At 46.8% G+C, this 22,098-nt stretch overlaps 1 protein-coding gene across 3 annotated transcripts; it reads left to right on the top strand.

Annotated features, from left to right (window-relative positions):
* Nucleotides 1–748: 748 nt before the first annotated feature.
* Nucleotides 749–21,973, top strand: TRIM54 (tripartite motif containing 54). 3 transcript variants are annotated; one of them, XM_070798957.1, is made up of 9 exons: nucleotides 749–1,282; nucleotides 16,800–16,972; nucleotides 17,481–17,652; nucleotides 19,439–19,534; nucleotides 20,232–20,465; nucleotides 21,030–21,049; nucleotides 21,166–21,290; nucleotides 21,425–21,517; nucleotides 21,821–21,973. In XM_070798957.1, the coding sequence occupies exons 1-9, from the start codon at nucleotides 1,115–1,117 to the stop codon at nucleotides 21,835–21,837; spliced, it is 1,098 nt and encodes a 365-aa protein (XP_070655058.1). In that variant the 5' UTR covers nucleotides 749–1,114; the 3' UTR covers nucleotides 21,838–21,973. The 3 variants fall into 3 exon arrangements, with proteins under 3 accessions (XP_070655058.1, XP_070655059.1, XP_019826096.1); XM_019970537.2 differs by having other exon boundaries at nucleotides 750–1,282; nucleotides 21,027–21,049; XM_070798958.1 differs by lacking the exon at nucleotides 19,439–19,534 and having other exon boundaries at nucleotides 21,027–21,049.
* Nucleotides 21,974–22,098: the final 125 nt, after the last annotated feature.

Here is a 22,098-nt window from a genome sequence, read left to right as displayed (position 1 = left end):
CTTTGTCGGTGCTCTAAATTTCTCCTGGAGACCAATTTCCTCGGTGCCCAAAATAGGTCCCTGGCATCCAGGTCCTTTCTGCCCAACTCCACTTCTCTAGATTTCCTAACAAATCAAGAGATGTCCTTGGCGTGGCTCCAGTGATGTGTTCAGGGACCAGAATCCTGTGTTTTCTCAGGGATATGCTCATGAGGTCGTTTCAGGCCCTGGCGCACCTGCCAGCTCCAGCCTCCTGGGCTTCTTTTCCTAGGGCAGGGGGATATAAGAAAGATCTGGGCAAGTACAAAAAAAGAGCCTCTCTCTCATCTCTGGTGCTCTTGTTTTGAATCATAGGATTCAGAGGAAGATGGTCAGAATCACTGACTAAGCCTTGGAGGCAACAGATTTCATTGTCTCTATCTATAGGTCCAGCAGGATGTCTCCTTTCACCCAGGCCATGTATGGTGCCTGTCACACAGGCCAGTTGAGATTCTGTGCCGCTACCTGGAAGAGGCACCCAGGCCCAAGCATGGGGGTCGGGGGCTCACAGGAGCTTCTGAGTGAGAGCACCTCTCTTGCCCACCTCGGCTTCCACCACAGCAGTGAAGTTCACCCCACTCTTGCTCTGGGGAGTCACCCATTCCCGAATGAGTCAGGGTCACTCACTCGGTGACAGCTGTGGCTCGCCTTACAGGAGCTAAATCGGGAGTTGGAATGTCACACACACATGCCCCTTGTTCCCCACCCCCACGTTAAAAACTAATCTCCTCTCTGGGGAGTGAGAGACAAACAGCGCTGCCCACAGAGTGGACAAGAGGGGTTTGGGAAACAGAAGGAGAAGTTTCCAGGGACAGAGCCATTCAGGGAGAGAGGACGAGAAAAAGCTACGTGTGCCTGGCCAGGGTACAGAGCAGAAACTAAGGCGAGGCAGAGAAGTGTCTGAAAACAGCTATCTAAGGACAAGGCAAATTGTTTTGAGGAAGGGACAGGAGACGTAGAGCTGTTTCAGGAGTGAGCAACAGAAGGGAACACAAAGAGTCGGAAGACTGCCGAACGTACACGAGGAAGGGTCCAGAGGCAGTGAGAGAAGGCCGAGACCAGGGCCGAGGCCAGGGCAGGCACAGTCGCCGAGGGGATGAACTTCACGGTGGGTTTCAAGCCGCTGCTAGGGGATGCACACAGCATGGACAACCTGGAGAAGCAGCTCATTTGCCCCATCTGCCTGGAGATGTTCTCCAAACCGGTGGTGATCCTACCCTGCCAGCACAACCTGTGCCGCAAGTGCGCCAACGATGTCTTCCAGGTGGGCCGGGGCAGGGCCGGGGCAGGGCGGGCTGGTGAGAGGCTTGTCAGGTCAGTGCCAAGCGCCCAGAAGGTGATGGGAGGAAGGCGCCCCAAGGAGGCTGGTGGTGGCTGTCCTGGCTGAAGGGCAGAAGGAGAGCCAGGGGTCCTAGCAGATCCCAAAGTAAGCATGAGTCAGCAGCCGCTCTGCAGGCTGATGAGCATACAGCCTGTGCATGGACAGCCCTGGGATGCTGGTCTCTACAGAGAAAAGGAGACCCACATGGAAACTGGACAGGGAAGTGATCCTCTAACCAGGCTGTGTGACAGTCTGTGCTGTGACTCTGCATTCCAGCTTGGAGTTGAGATTTCAAGAACAATATGGAAAATCTGGAGAAAATAGCAATGAGATAATGAAACATTAAAAAGTGGACTGTGAGAAAGGTCCATGATGACAGTGACATTATTTGTATTTAAAGCAAAAGACTGAGCGCATCCATCTTGGGACGGGGGCAGGCAAAGTTAGTGGACAGAACACTGGGAATTCACCCCCACTAGAGGTGACACTTGTGTCCTTCCCCAGATTGGTGAGTCAAGAGACCTGCTGGTTAAAAGGGATCGAGGTCACTTAAGCAGGGAGAAGGCAGAGAATACATTTTACTTCCTCCAAATGGAACCAGTTTTGGCTTGTGTGTGGTCACAGAGCAAAGCATAGCTAATCAAATTCACAGATCTCATTTTAGCTCCTGGTTTCAGAACTAAAAGCAGCACGTATCAGAATGTTTTATATAAGTGGGCTTGCTTTCTTGCCCCATGCCCTGGTGTAGGTTCTAGTAATCTCTAAAATGTAACAAAGATCAGGGAGAGTGAGGGATAAAGGCGCGTGCACACACACACACACACACACACACACACACACACACACACACGTGTCCTTACCAATGAAGTAAAAGCTCAGAATAGACCAGAGCTGGCTGACTTAGTAGGCATGGCAGCGATAAGGAACATCATGAACATGCAGTCTTCATCTCTGTCAGAAATTATGGGGAAACGTGTTGAACACAGTGATATTAACCAAGAGAATGCTTCCCTTTTAAGTTCTTTAGGGGCAGCATATTTGGGGGAAAATAGTGGGCTGGCTAATTCAGGTCATTCTACAGCTGCGCCCACAGCCCACTGTTTGTTGTCTGCTGTCTTCGCTGAGCTCCATGGTCTCTCCTGCCATCTTCCCATCGAGGCCTTTTGCCATCTCCCATTCCTGTCAGTGTTCAAACCTGTCATTATTTGGCTCCAGACAACCTCAGAGCCAGTGGTTTTCCCTCTCTAGGGTCTGATCATCCCAGGCATTCAGTCATGTGCAACCCACCATCTTGGGTTTTCCCTTGGTCTGATTAACTCTGAACATCCTTCAGGCTGAGATGCCCAGAGGGGAATGACAGAAAGGTTTTGCCATCCCTTCTCATGAATTTGTAGTTAAACATTCTTTCATTAGAGCCTGAAATATGTGAAAGCAAAGAAAACTTTTGAAAGTGAAGGTAACATGTTCTCTAAAAAAAAAAAAAAAAAAGTGGTCAGAATATTAAAGTGCATGGCACACAGTATCACTGGGCAGAGGGATGCAGGGAGAAGTCCTACATATGGAGGCTAGAAGATGTTCTTCCCTGGGTCTGGAAGATCCCCTGGAGACGGAAATGGCAACCCACTCCAGTATTCTTGCCTGGAAAATCCCATGGACAGAGGAGCCTGGCGGGCTACAGTCCATAGGGTTGCAAGAGTCAGACACGACTTATTAACTAAACCACAACCAGAAGATGTTCAAGTCAGTTTTCTGTATCCAGACACACTGTTTTGGTTCCCTGAAGGTCTGGAATACTGATCTGAGCCCAGAGAGACTTGGGAATTGTTTGGGTCGAACCCTGTGCAGAATATTTGGGAGATAACATGGTTCCCGGGGCTTCGGGATGGTTCTGTGGATCTGGACTAATGTGTGTCTTTTGAAGTACAGGGCACCCCTGGCCCTCCAAGGAGAGGAGTGAAGCAGTTCATTTCCTTGCTGCTTTATTTGGGATGGCCTGGTGGGAGGCTGACCCAGTTCTTTGGCTGCACTTATGTATATACATCTCAGCAGACCTCCCTCTGAAAGATGAGCATATTTAGTTTTTTCACACATTGCCTCCACATTTTGACAACTCGAGGCATAATCAGATTGTCTGTTTTCTAAGTATGGGGACGAGAATAGGACTTCTATATCTTGAAACTACTTAGGAAGAACACACTTAGAACATTGCCTAGAAAGTTAATAGGACTTAGAAAAGTGATACCAGTATATTACACACCCACACACATATTTTTTTCCAACACTATAAGAATTTATATTATGAAAAGTGAATCTTCACCTTGGGCCCTCTCTAATTCCCTTCTCCAGATGGAAGTAGCCATTACCAACTTTCTTGGGTACCCTTGCAGGAATTTTCCATAGTTAGGTACACGTTTGTGTGTGTGTGTGTATGTGTATGCACGCATTTAAATTTATCCTATACCTGCCTTGGTTTACTCTCTTGGCTGTCGTTCCATAGCCACACATTCCAACACGCACCTTCCTTTTTAATAGCTATATAGTGGTCCCTTGTCATGACTGAGCCACAGTCTATTTCACCCATGCTCTGAAACATTTAGATGATGCTCAGTGTTTTGCTGTCCTAAAAAAACTACTGTGATGGACAACAAAAAGGAATTTGGAAGGAGGAACTTCCCTGATGGTCCAGTGGCTAAGACTCGGCACTCCCAATGCAAGGAGCCTGCATTTGATCCCTGGTCAGGGAACAAGATCCCACATGCCACAACTAAGACCCATCACAACCAAATAATTTTTAAAATACTAAAAAAAAAATTAGTATTTGGAGGGATTGTGATCTTAAAACATCAGGTTATAAGAACTGACTCATTTGAAGAGACCCCGCTGCTGGGAAAGATTGAAGGTGAGAGGAGAAGGGGATGACAGAGGATGAGATGGTTGGATGGCATCACTGACTCAATGGACATGAGTTTGAATAAACTCTGGGAGTTGGTGCTGTATAGGGAGGCCTGGCATGCTGCAGTCAATGGGGTCACAAAGAGTCGGATGCAACTGAGCAACTGAACTGAGCATCAGGTTAACAAAAGAGGAAACAAAATTTTTGAGGTAATTACTTGCCAGTCCAGTGGTTAGGACTCCACTCTTTCACTGTTGAGGGCCTGGGTTCAATCCCTGGCTGGGGAATTAAGATCCCATGGTGGGACCAAAAAAAAAATTTTTTTTCATTGAAAATGTTGACGAGTATTAAAGGTTTGGGAGGAAATCATCCATAATCTCACCTTCTCCAATGCAATTGTTTTCATGTTTGCATATTATGCTTGTCTCTATACATATTTTTACATAGTTGCCATCACAATTTAACTCATTTTCTTTAGAGCTGTGATACAGTTCTCTTTCTCTCTCCCTCTCTCTCTGAATTTAAACAGAATAAAACACCAAAACACCACATTAACCCCCTTTAATTTCTCTCTTTCTCTTTCCCCACACTTGCACCCACTCAGCAACCAAGCATTTTGGCTAGGGGAAAGCTGTCGGTGTGGGAATTTGACATAAACATCTTCCCATGTGTTTCTGAATTTGTAAACTCTATTCCTTCCTAAACTGCTTTAAAACAGCCTGTGGTTTATTTTTATACCTGCCCCCACTTCACTGTGGGCACTTGTTTATGAGCTGCAACCTGTTGTAATTTAACAGACAACTAGAAGGCCTTATGAGAAGGTTGTTCAGAAACAGCTTTTCTGGAGGGTGTCCATGTAGGGAGAGAGTTACAGAGATGGGAATAGCAAGAAAGGGACCTCCTCCTGTCATAAAGGGCAAACTGGGAAAGAAATGACCTCTTTTATTTCATCCCAAATTCAAGTTCCTTTTTTCTTTCTTTCTTTCTTTTTTTTTTAGTATTTAGGTTGCTTTGGATCTTAGTTGAAGCATGTGAGATCTTTCATTGTGGTGCACAGACTCCCCATTAGTGGTGCGCAGGCTCAGTGGTTGTGGTTTGCAGGGCTTAATTGCTCCATGGCGTGTGGGATCTTAGTTCCCTGACCAGGGATCAAACCCTTGACCCCTGCATCGCAAGGTGGATTCTTAACCACTGGACCACCAGGGAAGTCCCACAAATTCCAGTTCTATACAGTCTAATTGTTAGGGCTGCTGCCATCAAGTACAGGCCAGCTGGTGAAAACCCTACACAGCCTTCCTCTTCAGCCACTTCCACCTGTCACTGAGGGCACTGAGATGTCCCTCCCCGGCCCAGACTTGGGCAGGTCTCTTTTATGGGAAATTGGTTGATTGAAATTTTATGAAGTATGTTAATCTTGTAGCTGGCTTAGGATCTTATTTGAGGAAAGAAACTGGATTTACTGGGAAACACAATCATAGACCGAGACTCAGCACTCCTGGGCTCTAGTCCTACCGGTTTCTTCCTTAATTGGCCATGACTGTAAAGCAGGTTGTTTCACTTCTTCAAGCCTGTTTACACACACATGGATAAAGAGGGGCTTTAAATTGCTGTTTAACATCCTTGTAATTCTAACAATCTGATTTCACAAATGGAAGAAACATCATCATATATTCCCATCCTTTCAGGACTTTGCATTCAGTCACTAGTTACTCGTGTCCTATCTCGGCTCACTCTTCTTTTTGTTTTGTTTCTTGTTGGTCCTGGCTGCACCACTGGCATGTGGGATCTAAGTTCCCCAACCAGGGATCAAACCCACGCCCCCTGTATTGGCAGCATGGTGTCTTAACTGCTGGACGGAGTAGGGAAGTCCCATGGCTCACTCTCCTGCTTACCAGTCCTCCTCTGAGCCAGCCTCTTTTCACAAATCCCTGTGTCATGCTCACTGCTAGGTTCTGTTGGGCAGAGCAAGCTCTCCCCTCAAAACCCCTCCCCCACCCACAACTCAGCTTTTGCTGCCTCCTGGATTCTTCTAAAGGTCTTCAACTTGCTTCAAATGTGTGGTCTTCTGGCCCGTTTTCCCACAGTTTCTCTAGTATATTCTGAGGTTCTGTCTCAGAGGACTTGCACGGTCCACTATTCATCATTGGCCAGGCCAACAGTTTAGGGGAGATAGCTGCCAACAACCCTCCTTACGTCCTGGGCAAGTATCCCAAATCAGCATCACTCTGGGTAGCCAGGAAAGAGGGAAAAGATTCTGAGAGAAGTGTAGATTCAATAGAGGAACTGCATTCACAGAGCATCTTTGTAGATGGAATGTTTCCATTGGAGGCTGCAGACCATTACCAAAGAAATATAGCTTAAAAGAGAGACAGCTCATGGCTTTGGCAATGTTTCCCCCACCCAATTCCACACCCCACTTATTATGAAGGTAGCTTCATAATAAAGGAAAGTGCTCAATTTCTAGATGTTAGTGAAAATAAAGATGTCATTTTTCCCATCAAGGTTCACAGAACCCTTGAATTCTACTCATCTGGGGAGCAGTGTCCCCCAGGTTTAAGTTCTGCAGCATCACAGGCACCAATGTCTTCCCAAGCACCAGCCTCGAAAGGTCTGAATTTTTTTTTCTCCCTCCTCTCGCTGGCAGCCCACTCACATCCACGCAATTGGCCAGATTCCACCTCTGGCATCCCTGGTCTTTGCAGGGTTTTCTGTTTCTGTCTGAGGGCAAGACGGTGACTTGCTTGTGACTTGCTTCTGATCTGTGTGTCTAGCCGGATGGAGGCGTGGGAGACCTTACTTCCCTGACCAAGGGCGCCCCCTGCAGTGGAAGCGCAGAGTCTTCACCACTGGACCACCAGGGAAGCCTGGGCCTTTACATCAGAAGCAATGGCCAGTCTTCTCTCCCGTTTATCCAAATCACTTCTGATTAATATTCACTCTGATTTTCTCTTGCAGTTTAGAAACTTGGCCTACAAAATTAAGTTCAGCTCTTTACCCTTGGATTAAAAACCCTCTAAGGTTTTACAATTTTTTTTTTTAAAGCCCTTCATGGTAAAATCTACCTTTCAACTTCCCTCTGTCCCATGACTCCTCTATCTGTAATTTGAACTCCTCTAGTATCTTTGGTTTCCTAAAACTCTTTCTAATAACCATCTCCTGCTTCCTGTCTACCCTGTCTTCAAGTGGTATTTTCTTAAACACTTTCCTTAAACTAAGGGTTTTCCTTAAACTAAGGTGGTCCAGTGGTGAAGACTCTGCGCTTCCTCTGCAGGGGGCGCCCTTGGTCAGGGAAGTAAGATCTCCCACGCCTCCATCCGGCCAGATAGACACACAGTTCTTTTTTTTTTTTTTTAGATAAACCCTTTTATTTATTTATGCTTCTCCAGTTTGTTTAAAACAACAAGAACAACCCCCTTAACATAACTGACAACCCTTCTCCCCTTACTCTTCCTTGGGCTGAAGGGTAGTTAATGGGGAAATGGCCCCCAGGGATGAGGCTGAACATAAGAACCCCTTAGGGAGGTAATGGAGTGATGGAGCCTGAATTCCCCGCCCAGGAGATAGGGCAGGAAATGGCAACCCAATCCAGTGTTCTTGCCTGAAGAATCCCAGGGACGGGGGAGCCTGGTGGGCTGTCGTCTATGGGGTCAGACTTAGCAGCAGCAGCAGTGTATGACCTAGGGAGTAAACTAACATAGGTCTGCTAAGTATCTTTTCTCCTGTTAATGCTTCTGGCACTCTAATACCCCCTGTTCATTCACAGCAGGATTGCGCATTGTATTTTTAAAAAGTAAACATTTATTTCCCCAAACACGAGGTCCTTGTACAAAATTTCAAAATTATATTTTTTTAAAAAAGAAGGAAGGAATCACCCACAATTCTATCACTCAGTGGAAATTATTGCAAAAAATATTTAGTTTTTATTTTATGCATTTTATAAAGTAATTCATGGTTTATACAAAGAAATTTGGGAAATGTAGATGAATACAAATAAGAAATTTTAAAATCCTATAACTCCCATCACCCATTTCAAAATCTGGATCCTACTGTCTATATAGACTTAGATCCTGCTTTTTTCATGAGTCTCTCCCCATGTTAAGAACATGTTAAAGATAGTTGCATTGTAATACCATTGTAACTCATTTAGTCTTTACTATTAAATAACCGGGCTTCCCTGGTGGCTCAGGTGGTAAAGAATCTTCAGGCAGTTCGGGAGACCTGGGTTCAATCCCTGGGTCGGGAAGATCCCCTGGAGGAGGGCATGACAACCCACTCCAGTATTCTTGCCTGGAGAATCCCCATGGACAGAGGAGCCTGGCAGGCTGCAGTCTGTGGAGTCAGACACAACCGAAGCAACTAAGCATCAGCATTAAATAACCAGCATGTTAACTATCTGAAAAAACAATTTTACTGTTTATTCTGGTTAAAAAAATAATACAGGTGTGTTGTGAATTTTTTTTTGTGGCTGCGCTGGGGCTTAGTTGCAGCATGTGGGATCTAGTACCCTGACCAGGGATGGAACCCAGGTCCCCTGCATTAGGATCTTGGAGTCTTAGCCACTGGACCACCAGGGAGCTCCTGTATTATGTAAATTTTAAGCCTCATAAATAATATAAAATTATAGAATGTATAAATCCATCTAAACACACTAGGGCTATTTCAGAGAAGATGGGATTTCAAGAACTTTTAATATCAAACAGGAAGAGAGCATTCGAGGGACAGCTAGAGGGAGGCACAAATGAGAGATAGTGGATTCAAAACAGGGACATGGTGACCTGCAAGATGTGAGAGGAGAAGGTTGCTATAAAAACTAACAACTCCCTTCCCCCACACTGGTCAGTGTTCTTACCATATACATATCCATTAAGGCTCATTGCTCAGAGAACATCAGCCTTTGAATGGAGCTACTGCTAAGTACAAATCCTCTTTTTAGATCTGAGGAAATGTGAGCCATAAGAGAAATTGTTTTCCCGAGGTCATAAATGGCAAATCCCAAACCACATCTTCAGATCACTGCTACTTTCCCTATATCATCTTGCATTAAATGCTCTCAATTAAAATACAGAGATGCTACCAAGAGTGGGGAACAATTTTATCTGCATGTCTAGTACAGATGACTTTCTCAAGGTAGCCGCTTCGCATTTGCAAACTGTTTAGGACAGAAGACATACAAGTTTTGATTAGGGGAGGGAGTTAGGAAAGGGTTAGAGCAAATGTCTCAAACTTCATTCTCTGTCATCTTCCTGATTTTTGCCAAAACTGTATACGCCATTTGTACTATGCTTAAGTATTTCTACTTAAAAGAACTCACTTTGGGGACTTCTGTGGTGATTCAGACCCAGGGCTCCCAATGCAGGGATTCCTTGGTCAGGGAACTATATCTTGCAGGTACCAAGAACCTGCATGCCCCAAACAAGATCTGGTACAGTCAAATAAATAACTCTGTAAAAAAGAACTCACCTTCAAAGATGAAATATTTATAATTCTAAATGACAAAATCCACAAAAAAGCACCAGTTTTATAGGCTGGTTATTTTTTTCTAATATAGATTAAGGTAAACACGTAAGAGGGCTTCCCTGGTGTCTCAGTGGTAAAGAATCTGCCTGCCATTGCAGGTTCAATCCCTGGGTTGGGAAGATCCCCTGGAGAAGGAAATGCCAACCCATTCCAGAATTCTTGCCTGAAAAATCCCATGGACAGAGGAGTCTGTTGGGCTACAGTCCATGGGGTCACAAAAGAGTCAGACACGACTTAGCGACTAAACAACAAACACCTAAGGAATTCATATGTCCATCCCTGTGCCTCCTGAAATCTTCATACCTGTCCTCAGTATGTACACCACATTTTGGGAAACAATGCACACTTGGGTAGCACAGTGAGGGAGTCTGAGCTACATAAGCTAGCAACATGTCATGCCATGAGCCAGAAGCCTCCAAAAATCCAAAAGAAAAACTTTACTGTTTATTAGTAGTCAAGTTTAGCTCTAGTACCCAAGGACACATATACACACGTATGTGTCTATATATATATATACACACACACATATACGCTTCAGGGTCTACTCTAGCAAAGGAAGTTGGATGTGGAGTTGGGTAGGGGAAACATTGCTGAAGCCATTACAAAAAGGAAGAGGTGCCCTCGAGGTTAGGTGGAAAGTCAACCGGAGGTAGAATATGGCAGGAGGAGTTGAGCTGTGGAAGAGGGGAGGACTCTGGGACCCAGGGATGAGTGGCAAATCTGGGCTCAGCTGTGGCATCTACTCCGGGGAGCAGCACCAGCCTGTGGCCAGAGAGGAGTAACCCTCCCCCTTGCCTGCCCTGCGTGCTCTCCAGCTTCCAGGAAAGGTGCTCTTCAAACAGGAGACTGAGGTTGACTGCTTAAGCATTAATTGCTTCTCAGAGCCCCTGGTCCTGGGAGAATGGTTTAGCCAGGATTAGCCAGTGGGATGAGCCACCAAGGAAATTTCTCTGGCAGGTGTGGAAGTGGTGATGAGGCACCATGCCTCGCCAGCCCACCTCAGGTCAATCTCTGGGGTGAGTCCTCACTGTGGGGAATCTGAAGTAGGACCCTTGACCAAGATAACCCAACAAGTCTTGATTACTTTTTCTTCTCTTTTGTAGCACTGTGGTAAAGTAAAATATTTACTGTCTTAACCATTCTTAAATGTGCAGTTCAGTGGCATTAAGAATATTCACGTTGTTGTTCAGCCATCACCACTATCCATCCCAGAACTCTCATCATCCCCCAAATGGAAACTCCGTACCTATTAAATAATAACTCCTCATTTCCCTTCCCCCAACCCCTGACAACCACCCTTCTATCTCTGTGAGTTTGACCGTTCTAGGTACCTCATATAAGAAGGGTCATACAGTATTTGTCCTTTTGTGACTGGTTCTTCTTTAATCAGGGAGACTATGCTTTCTTCTTAAGTGAACAGTGCAAAGAAATAGAGGGAAACAGTAGAATGGGAAAGACTAGAGATCTCTTCAAGAAAATTGGAGATACCAAGGGAACATTTCATGCAAAGATGGGCACAATAAAAGACAGAAACAGCAAGGACCTAGAAGAAGCAGAAGAGATTACGAAGAGACGGCAAGAATACACAGAAGAACTATACAAAAAAGGTCTTAATGCCCCGGATAACCACAATGGTTTGGTCACTCACCTAGAGCCAGACATCCTGGAGTGTGAAGTCAGGTGGGTCTTAGGAAGCATTACTATGAACAAAACTAGTAGAAGTGACGGAGTTCCAGCTAAGCAATTGAAAATCCTAAAATATGATGCTGTGAAAGTGCTGCACTCAATATGCCAGCAAGTTTGGAAAGTTAGCAGTGGCCACAGGACTGAAAAAGGTCAGTTTTAATTCCAGTCCCAAAGAAAGGTGATGCCAAAGAACGTTCCAAGAAGCGCACAGTTCTATTACTAGCAAGGTAGTGCTCAAAATCCTTCAAGCTAGGCTTCAACAGTACATGAACTGAGAACTTCCAGATGTACAAGCTGGATTTAGTAAAGGCAGAGGAACCAGAGATCAAATTGCCAACATCCACTGGACACAGTAAAAGCAAGGGAATTACAAAAAAACATCTACTTCTGCTTCATTGTCTACACTAAAGCCCTTGACTGTGTGGATCACAACAAACTATGGAAAATTCTTAAAGAGATGGGAATATAAGACCACCTTACCTGCCTCCTGAGAAATCTGTATGCAGGTCAAGAAGCAACAGTTAGAACTGGACATGGAACAATGGACTGGTTCAAAATTGGGAAAGGAGTACATCAAGGCTGTATATTGTCACCCTACTTATTTAACTTATATGCAGACTATATCATGTGAAATGCTGGACTGGATGAAGCACAAGCTGGAATCAAGATTGCTGGGGAAAATAGCAACAATCTCACATATGCAGATGATACCACACTAATGGCAGAAAGTGAAGAGGAACTAAACAGCCTCTTGATGAGGGTAAAAGAGGAGAGTGAAAAACCTGGCTTAAAACTCAACATTCGAAAAACAAAGATCATGGCATCCGGTCTCATAACTTCACGGCAAATAGATGGGTGGGAAATGGAAACAGTGACAGATTTTATTTTCTTAGGCTCCAAAATCACTGCAGATGGTAACTGCAGCCATGAAATTAAAAGACGCTTGCTTCTTGGAAGAAAAGCTATGACAAACCTAGACAGCATATTAACAGCAGAGACATCACTTTGCTGACAAAGTTCTGTTTAGCCAAAGCTATGATTTTTCCACTAGTCATGTACGGATTTGAGAGTTGTTTTCATTTCTTTAATTGAAATTGAACTGTTTGTTGAAGCAGTTCTTCCAGAAGGTATCTTTGTCCCTTGTTCATCATGCTTTCTTTTCCATTTCCTTTTTGGATTATCTTGGCTTGCATCTCCTGTTGCATCTCCTCTGTTTATCAGTCTTCTTTAAATAGGGGTAGCTTTATCTGGTACTGAGGGTAAATTCGTCACTCAGCCCTGTTGACCTTGGCTTCCTTCCAAAAGCAGACTGGCTCTCTGACTGTTGCCATTGGTTTGTAATCTCTGTTTACCTCTTTGGCTTCTTGGATGACTAGAGGGGTATGACTAGAGGGGATGACTAGAGGGTAGGCAGTTGAGTGTCTCAGTTTGGTTATGTTGCCTCAGAATATTTTTCACACGAGTCTGATGAATTATGATGAATTATCTACCATGGGGGCATGTGTAGCCATGGGAGGAGTTCTCCTGTGAGATTTGAACTATCTCTCCACAGACAAGAAGTTCACTCTGGTTGCCAGCTAGCACTCTGTGGCACACGGGGTTTTGGTATGATGAGTCATCTTCTGTTTATTTCTGTTGAAATAACTTCAATCCACAGTTGCACAGTTGACTTTTAGGCTGTCCTCTCTTTCCTATGTGAAAGGTTCCTATATGAAAGGATGATGCTTGGTCCTTCATGACTCTTTCACTAAAACACTTCACCTAAGGCTCAGAGAGAAAAATGTTAGCTTTGGGCATCATTCTTCAACGGACCTAAATTTTATTGTATCTGACAATGTAGTATAATGATTATTCTGAGTATAATGATTACTCTGACCCTGAGGTCAGAGTGCCTGAGTTCAGATATTGATTTTGCCACCAACTGGCTGATGACCATGTGGAAATTTATTAAACTTTTCTGGGCTACAATTTCCCATCTTTGAAATGGAGCTAATGATATGAAATGAATTGAATACAAATAAAAGGATTTAGAGCAAAGCCTGGCATAAACTAAGTGTTCAATAGGTGTTAGACTTGTATATTTCTTACTATATTTCTTGTAGTCCAGGTTAGAGGGTAAATGTTCATCTCCTCCACCATCTTTTTAAAAAAATATTATTTATTTGGCTGCTCTGAGTCTTAGCTGCAGCACACAGGATCATTCAATCTTTGCTGGGGCATGTGGGATCTAGTTCCCTGACCAGGGATGGAACCTGGCCCCTGCATTGGGAGCTCAGAGTCTTAGCCACTGGACCACCAGGGAAGTCCCTTTTCCACCATCTTTACAAGAAATTCTTGAGGGTTAAATTCAAGAATGTGTGGAAAACCCCTAGCACAGTGCTTGACATGTAATAGGTCCTCAAAACATGTGCTGACTGTTAAATAATGAGTATGGAGGAAGGGTGCATTGTGAGGGGCAGAGGTTAGCAGAAGCTTTAGGAGTCTGTCTTTGCTCTGGGCCAAGACTTTAGAATATGCCCCCTGGACTTCCCTGGTAGTCCAGTGGTTAAGAATCCACCTGCCAGTGCAAGGGACACGAGTTGGATTCCTGATCTGGGAAAATTCCACATGCCACAGGGCAACTAGGCCCATGCTCCACAACTATTGAGCCTGTGCCCTAGAGCCTTCGAGCTGCAACTACTGAAGCCATGCACATACAGCCTGTGCTCTGCAAGAGAAGCCACTGAAATGAGAAGACCACACCACAACCAAGAGTGCTCTGCCCTCCGCAACTAGAGAAAACCCAAGTGCAGCAGTGAAGACCGAGCACAGCCAAAAGTAAAATAAAATAATTTAATTATATACAAAATAATACGCCCCCTTTCCTCCCACTCAGACACCAAGCATATTTAAATGCTTGCCACCAGCAAATCAAAGAGAAGTAAGATTCCAGGAGTTTGCAGGTTTAGAGTTTTCCTAACACCACCTTGCTCACTTGGATTCTAAATACTGAAAGATAATTGTATCAAGCAAACAAAAGCCCAGCGATCTCACACTTTAACACAGTCTTTAAGCTAAACTTAACAATATTCATACAATTCCAGTTACTAAAAAGGATTTATGTTTATTTACCCAAACACAGCCTTGGGATAATCTCAAGCTAACCTTTTTTAGCTTTATGATGGGCTAAAGTGTTAACTTCTTATAATTTTCAAGAGATCCCGCCAAGGGTTTCCCTCAAGGCTCAGTGGTAAAGAATCTGCTGGCCAATGCAGGAGACTCGGGTTCAGTCCCTGGTCCAGGAAGATCTCACGTGCTTCTGAGCAACTAAGCCCATGCGCACAGCTACTGAGCCTGTGCTCTAGATCCCGGGAGCCACACCTACTGAAGCCCAAGCACTCTAGAGCCTGTGCTCTGCAACAAGAGAGGCTTCTGCAATGAGAAGCCTGTGCATCACAACTAGAGATAGCCCCTCTTGCCACAACTAGAGAAAAACCTGCACAGCAACAGAGACCCAGCAAACCCCAAAATAAATAGATATAAAAAAAAGAAATCCCGCCAAAATGTGATAAGGATTTGGAGAAGTTTATAGAGCCCAACTGTGGGAAATACATGTAAACACACAAAGTCACAGATGACTACCCTCTCCATCACTCTCTAGCAGTGTTCTTCCAGTCAATTAGGATTAGGTTCAGCTGTAAAAGACAGCAAACCAAAAATAACAGTGACTTCAAGTAGGAAAAACTTTTTTTCTCTCCAGTGAAAGTGGGCAGTCCAGTTCTGCCTCATCAGAGACTCCTTTTATCTTGCCATTCTCAGCATGTGGCTACTGCATGGCTCTAGACGGCTGCTTCAGCATATGCCATTTCATCTTCATTCCAGTCAGCAGGAAGGAGAAAAGAGGAGAAGTAGGGCATGCCTTTCACATTGAAGATACTTCCTAGAAATTGCACAAAACATTTCTATCTATATCCCATTGGCCAGAACACAGTCACCTCGTCACACCCAGCTGGAAGGGAGGCTTTGTTGCATGGTCTTTATTCTGTGTGTCTTACTAAAAATCTAGGGTCTCTATTACTGAAGAAGAAGAAGTGAATATTGAGGAACAACAAGCAGTCTCCACCAGTCTTTCATCTCTACTTCTCCCCCCAGATCGATTCTTTCTCTTCCCTGAAGACCAGGCTTCTCTATTCACAGTGTCTGACCCCTCACACTGCCCACTTGTACAGATTTCGGGATGGCCACAATGTCGGCTCTTAGCTCAACTCCACAGCTCTTTTTTCAGTTCAAAAGCTGCACCTGGTCTAGTCACCTCAGCCTCTGTGTCTCCATTCCGATTTCCTAGAGAGAAAAACTGATTGGTCCTATTGGGTCAGGTGATCGATCACTTCCTCAATTCTGAGCCAACCCTCTGTGGCCTCAGCCATGGCAGGGCTCTCCTTTTTAGGACGGGATGGAGCAGGTCCTCTCAGGGGTATAAATGGGAGGAACTGTTGATCCCATCTGGTGAGTCCTCCTTCCAAGCTTCCTCCTGTCGTAACACCCAGCCCACTGGATGGAGTTGTGAGTTTGCTCTTCCTGAGGGCAGGGATAGTCATCTTTTCCCCAGAGCCTAGCAATTACCTGGCACACTCAATATTTGTGGTAGAGTGAATAATCCAGTCTAGTCCTTAATTGTGCAGAGGCTGAATGCTTGCCCAGACATGCACAGTAGGGCACTACAGGAGCAGCATGAGAACCCAGGAGCCCTGCTTCCCTGTGCCTGGAGAGATTTCCCTGGATTATCTGGCTCTATGTGTCTGCTCTCTTGTTCAGCATTTGTCTCTGTGCCCCTGCCCGGGGTTGCAAAGAATCTCCCCCACACATGGCCCACAAGAGCCCTAGGCTGGAGGCTATTGGCTGCACCACTCAGAGACCATTTCCCTTCTCGGTCTTCCTGCTGAGGTCAATGTCTCCCCACAGCCCCAAGCTGGGCCCCTTTGAGGAGGTCTTGTCCTGACAAGGCCTGATCAAGCTAGGCTCTGGATGCAGCGACACTCAAAGGGGTGGGCTGAGTAACGAGACAAATGTGGGAGAGATTTCCATGGCCACCCACCTGGGGCTGCTCTCAGAGGAGCGCCCAGCCGTAGAAAAGAGTGGGTGGGAACTTCCTTGGCGGTCCAGTGGTTAAGACTATGTGCTCCCAGTGCATGGGACACAGGTTCAATCCCTGCTTGGGGAACTAAGACCCCACATGCCATGCAGCACACCATGGCCAAAAAAAAAGAGCTGCTGCCTCCCCCTCCATCACTGTCCTACTCCCCAGCCCCTGTGACTTTCCTTCCCACCCCCTCCAGTTCCCCCATAACTCACTGGGCCCTCCTGTCATGCTCTCTGCACCCACAGGCCTCGAACCCTCTGTGGCAGTCCCGGAGCTCCACCACCGTGTCTTCGGGGGGCCGTTTCCGCTGCCCATCTTGCAGGCACGAGGTGGTCCTGGACCGACATGGCGTCTACGGCCTGCAGCGGAACCTGCTGGTGGAGAACATTATCGACATTTACAAGCAGGAGTCCTCCCGGTGAGCTGTTAGGGTCTCATTTCTCTAAAGTGCAGGGCCTGGGACATAGCCAGGGAGCCCATCAGGGCCAGCAGGGAGAAGCTGAAACAGTCAACCTGCCCCTTCACTTTAGTGACGAGAGGAGTGGACCTGAGAGGAGGAGGGACTTGCCGCCAGCTCGGCAGGTCGCCAGCTCAGGTGGCCTCTGATTCCTGGCCAGCGCTTCCCCCTCTTCACCTGGGGGTGCTGGCCATCCATCAGCAAGGTCCTCGTCAACCCTCCATGACCTCCCTCCCTCTGGGACTTCCTGCCGCCTGGAGTAGAAACTACTCTTGGATCTAGGCCTCCCATACCCTGTACATAGCTCTGTCCCTCAAGTGAAGAGGAAGTCACCCACCTGCCCAGCCACAGCAGCAGGTGTCGGGGCACAGAGGGTGGCAGGGGCTGGTGGAGGCTGAAGAAAAAGTGCTCAGGGGGCCTCACACGCTTGCCCCCCCTGCCTGCTCCCACACTGCCCGCCTCCCCACAGGCCACTGCATTCCAAGGCTGAGCAGCACCTCATGTGTGAGGAGCATGAAGATGAGAAGATCAATATCTACTGTCTGAGCTGTGAAGTGCCCACCTGCTCTCTCTGCAAGGTCTTTGGTGCCCACAAGGACTGTGAGGTGGCCCCACTGCCCACCATTTACAAACGCCAGAAGGTATCAAGCAGCAGAGGGAGCAAGCATGGGGGGGTGGGGTGGGGACACAGGATGGGATCTCAAACTGCAGCCTCTTACTCCACTTGACTTCAAAGGCAGGCAAGATCAGGGCTGAAGTCCCAACTCAGTGTGTGACCTTGGGTAAGTCACTTGAGCTCTCTGACCCTGACATTCTTCCTCTCTTGTAAAATGGGGATGAAAATGCTTACACTTGAGAGTTATAAGGATCATACGAGAAATGGATGCAGTATGGTGAACTCTCAAGGCCATCTCACTGTCATATAAGTAGATTCTACATAAAACATTAAAAATGAAGGGACTCCTCTGGAGGTCTGGTGTTTAAGCTTCCAACGCAGGGGGCACTGGTTCAATCCCTGGTTGGGGAACCAAGATTCCACATGCCATGCAGTATGGCCAAAAAAAGAAATTAATCAGTTAATTTTTAAAAAATAATTGAAAAAATAAAATAAAAATTAAATTGATAGACAGGTAGAAAGTAAAGGAAAGCTCCAAGTGTGGGTAGGGAGAGAAGGAGGGGGAGTGAGATGTGAACAGAACCCTGAATGATAAGCATGGGAAAGGCAGGATTTCCCACAGGGCAAATTATTACTGAACTAGACAGATGAGACTATGCCTACAAACTCCTGAAACTTGGGGGACCTACAACAAAGACCCCCAAGGACCACAGGATACACTGGAATCCCAGGAATCCCTAAAGTAATCAGTTGTGCCACCTGGCTTTTGACAAAAGCAAATGCAAATTCTGCCTGGTGGAAAAACCCTCAATTTAGGCCTTGGGTTTTTCTTAGATTAAGATCAACATAAGATGGGCTCACGATTGAAGATACACAAAGAAACGTACTCATGAGTGAAGTCAGCAGAAACAATATTTTCAGATTTAGACCCTCAAAAAATTAAGATACTAGAATTATTAAAGAATGTAAAGTCAGCTTTGTATAAAATGCTTTAAAAATGGAATTTAAAAATAAGCAATAATAGACTATCAAAAGTGCAGATTTGACGAAGAACTGAACAGAGCTTTTAGAAATGAAAATATAATTGTAGAAAACAAAACATTCAAGGGATGAATTAAATGACAACTTTCTCTCAGTAAGAGAGGACTAAGGATTCCCTGGCTCTCCAGTGGTTAGCACTCTGTGCTTTTGCTCTCGAGGGCCTGAGTTGGGGAACTAAGATGCCACAAGCCACACAGCATGGCCAGAAAAAAAAAAATTTTTTTTTCACATAAAAAAATTTTAAAAAGGAAAGAGAGGACTGAAAAAATAGCTTAGAATATAGCACTGGGAGATCAGGAGGTTGGGAATGAGAAGGTCTAACATATTAGACATATGATCAGATATATCTGATACTCTAGATATATTAGATACTCTGATTAGATATCAGAGTCCCAGAATGAGAGAATAAAGAGAATGGAGAAGAGGCAATATTATCTTAATGGATAATCCTGAAGACCTTTTCAAAATTGATGGAAGATAAAGCCTGCAGCCCAGTGCCTGGCATTTGGTGGATATTTGGTGAATGTCTCTTCCTCACTTGGTGGTGGAGGACTTCCTCTCTCCACTTCCTTCCAGAATTTATAGAATGTGCTTCCAAACTTCTTGAATGGTTCCAAACTCTCTAGATCTCTGTCAGAGTTGCCCTGAGGATGCCCTGATGGTGGTAGTGGAGGGGACAGTCCTCTCCTGGGTAGCCCTGGCCAGGGAGGGAGAAGCTTAGCTCCAGACCAGGTCCTCCAGCCCTGAGTGCTAGCCTCTGTGTGTGGCAGAGTGAGCTCAGCGATGGCATCGCGATGCTGGTGGCCGGCAATGACCGTGTGCAAGCAGTGATCACACAGATGGAGGAGGTGTGCCAGACCATCGAGGTGAGCCTGGAAAGGGAGGGAGGGAAAGTTGCTGGGCTACTGGAGGTAAATCACAAATAGTAGAATGTGCTTACCCAGGCTGCTAGGTATGAATCCCAGCTCTGTCCTCCTCTGTGACTTTCGTCCAGTGACTTAAGTTCTCAGTGTTTGGGTTTGCTTGTTTTTAACTACGTAAAAGAGTGATGATGAGAATGATATGATGGCTACCTCCATGGATCTTTTTGAGAATTAAGTGAGATAATACAAATAAAAACCAGAGTCAGAGAATTCGGCAGCAGCGCTCATGAAACTTTAAATATATAGTGTTGTTTTCTGAGAGAGTAGATCTTAAAAGTTCCCATCACAGGGAAACATTTTTGTCCACTATGTATGGTGCTGGATGTTAACTAGACATATTGTGGTGATCAGTTCACAATATACACAAATATTGGATCATTATTGTGTACATCTGAAGCTAATATGTTATATTTCAATTAAACCTCAACAAAGTATATATCAGTATTATTACTGAAAAGATCTGGGAACCAACAGCCCTTGGGTGGAGTCTGGTCTCTGCCACTAATTTGTGGTTGTACTTGACAGGTCACATCTATTCTTGGTTCCTCGTGACGTCCATTAAGTGGGGAGTGGGACAAGGCTACAAGTAGCCTGGTACTCTCCCAGCTATGAGGTCTCATCCTTACTCCCGGTTTTTCAGGAAAACAGCCGGAGGCAGAAGCAGTTGCTGAATCAGAGGTTTGAGGGCCTGTGTGCAGTACTGGAGGAGCGGAAGGGTGAACTGCTGCAGGCGCTGGCCCGGGAGCAGGAGGAGAAGCTGCAGCGAGTCAGGGGCCTCATCCGCCAGTACGGAGACCACCTGGAGGCCTCCTCTAAGCTGGTGGAGTCTGCCATCCAGTCCATGGAGGAGCCGCAGATGGCGCTCTACCTGCAGGTGGGCCCTGGGGGGAGGGGGGCGGGCAGTGGCAGGCCACCTAGTGGCTGGAGTGGGGGCCTTTGCACTGGGATCAGATCAGATCAGTCGCTCAGTCGTGTCCGACTCTTTGCGACCCCATGAATCGCAGCACGCCAGGCCTCCCTGTCCATCACCAACTCCCGGAGTTCACTCAGACTCACGTCCATCGAGTCAGCGATGCCATCCAGCCATCTCATCCTCTGTCTCCCCTTCTCCTCCTGCCCCCAATCCCTCCCAGCATCAGAGTCTTTTCCAATGAGCCAACTCTTCGCATGAGGTGGCCAAAGTACTGGAGTTTCAGCTTTAGCATCATTCCTTCCAAAGAAATCCCAGGGCTGATGGGAAGCCAGGTTCAAGTCTTACCTCTGGCTCCTACTTGCCCCATGGCTTTGGGCAAGTCACCCTCTCTATCCATTTTTTTCCTTAACAAACTGGGACATGCATCCCCCCCTAACCCGCAGGATAGTGGTGGGCATCAGAAATGGGATATTGCCGGAGGTTGGCACAGTGCTTAATCTCACCCTCCTTTCTTCCCTGCAGCAGGCCAAGGAGTTGATCAATAAGTGAGTAGGTGGAGCGGGGAGGGAGAGGAAGGGGTGGGCGGGGACTCCACTGGCAAGGGTGGGAAGCGGGGGCAGTGGTGCTGGGAGTCTCCAGCTGAGCCTCTGGGCTGCTGCAGGGTCGGGACGATGTCGAAGGTGGAGCTGGCTGGCCGGCCAGAGCCGGGCTATGAAAGAATGGATCAATTCACCGTGAGCGTGGAGCATGTGGCCGAAATGCTGAGGACCATCGACTTCCAGCCAGGTGAGGAAGCCAGGATCGGAGGGAGCGGCCGGCCACTAGGACTGGGCGTCCAGACCCTCTGGGTCGGGGAGGGATGGGGGTAAGACGGCCAGAGAATAAGGGACCCCAACTCACCCAGCCTTCTCCTGGCCTAGGCACTTCTGGGGAGGAAGAGGATGAGGAGGTCGCGGTAGAAGGGGAAGAGGGCAACGCAGGACCAGAGGAAGAGCGGACCGATGGGCGGGAAAGTGAGTGTGGACATCGGCGGGGCCTGGCGGGGACCCCCTTCCACCGTCGGGCCATTGTACTCTCAGGGGCATCAGGGATCGCTTGGAGCCCCTACTCCCAACCTCAACCAGGAGGGGCGCGCCCCCTAGCGCGCCGGCCGAAGTACAACTTTCTTTAACACTATCCGTCTCTCTGGGCTGGTGGGAGACCGGGTTAGGTGGGGAAGTGGATGAGAAACCCTCCTGCCTAGAGAAACAAGTGAGCTGGGCTTCGGAATTGCCTTGTTTCTTGGGAGCGCCCGCCCACTGAGCTTGCTTTCCCAGGCACAGGCCAGCACTGACTCGCTCCTGTTGCGGATCCTGCGCACCTGGGTCCTGGTGCTCGGATGGTAAACGACCTGAGCAGAGACCACCGTACCACCCAACCCGGCGCCCCGCCGCGGGGGAGGGGCTCAATAAAGAGCTAATGCGTCCCGACCCGCAGCTCCTTTCACTGCTCACTCTGAGTTTCTGCTTCAGAGACATAGCATCACCATCCATCCCGCTCTTCTCCAAATCTGGGACCTCTTGGGGCGGGAACGGGTGGGGGTGGGGGGTGAAGC

This window comes from Bos indicus, chromosome 11, assembly GCF_029378745.1.
Source record: "Bos indicus isolate NIAB-ARS_2022 breed Sahiwal x Tharparkar chromosome 11, NIAB-ARS_B.indTharparkar_mat_pri_1.0, whole genome shotgun sequence".
NCBI classification, from domain to species: domain Eukaryota; kingdom Metazoa; phylum Chordata; class Mammalia; order Artiodactyla; family Bovidae; genus Bos; species Bos indicus.
This window is presented reverse-complemented; position numbering and strand designations above follow the sequence as displayed.

What these genes read in the sequence shown, in the direction of transcription:
- TRIM54 (XM_019970537.2), top strand. Translation starts at nt 1,115, where the DNA reads ATGAACTTCACGGTGGGTTTCAAGCCGCTGCTAGGGGATGCACACAGC. An exon ending in TACAAGCAGGAGTCCTCCCG is followed by an intron (nt 16,973 to 17,480) that starts GTGAGCTGTTAG and finishes GCCTCCCCACAG; the next exon opens with GCCACTGCATTCCAAGGCTG. An exon ending in GCCAAGGAGTTGATCAATAA is followed by an intron (nt 21,050 to 21,165) that starts GTGAGTAGGTGG and finishes GGGCTGCTGCAG; the next exon opens with GGTCGGGACGATGTCGAAGG.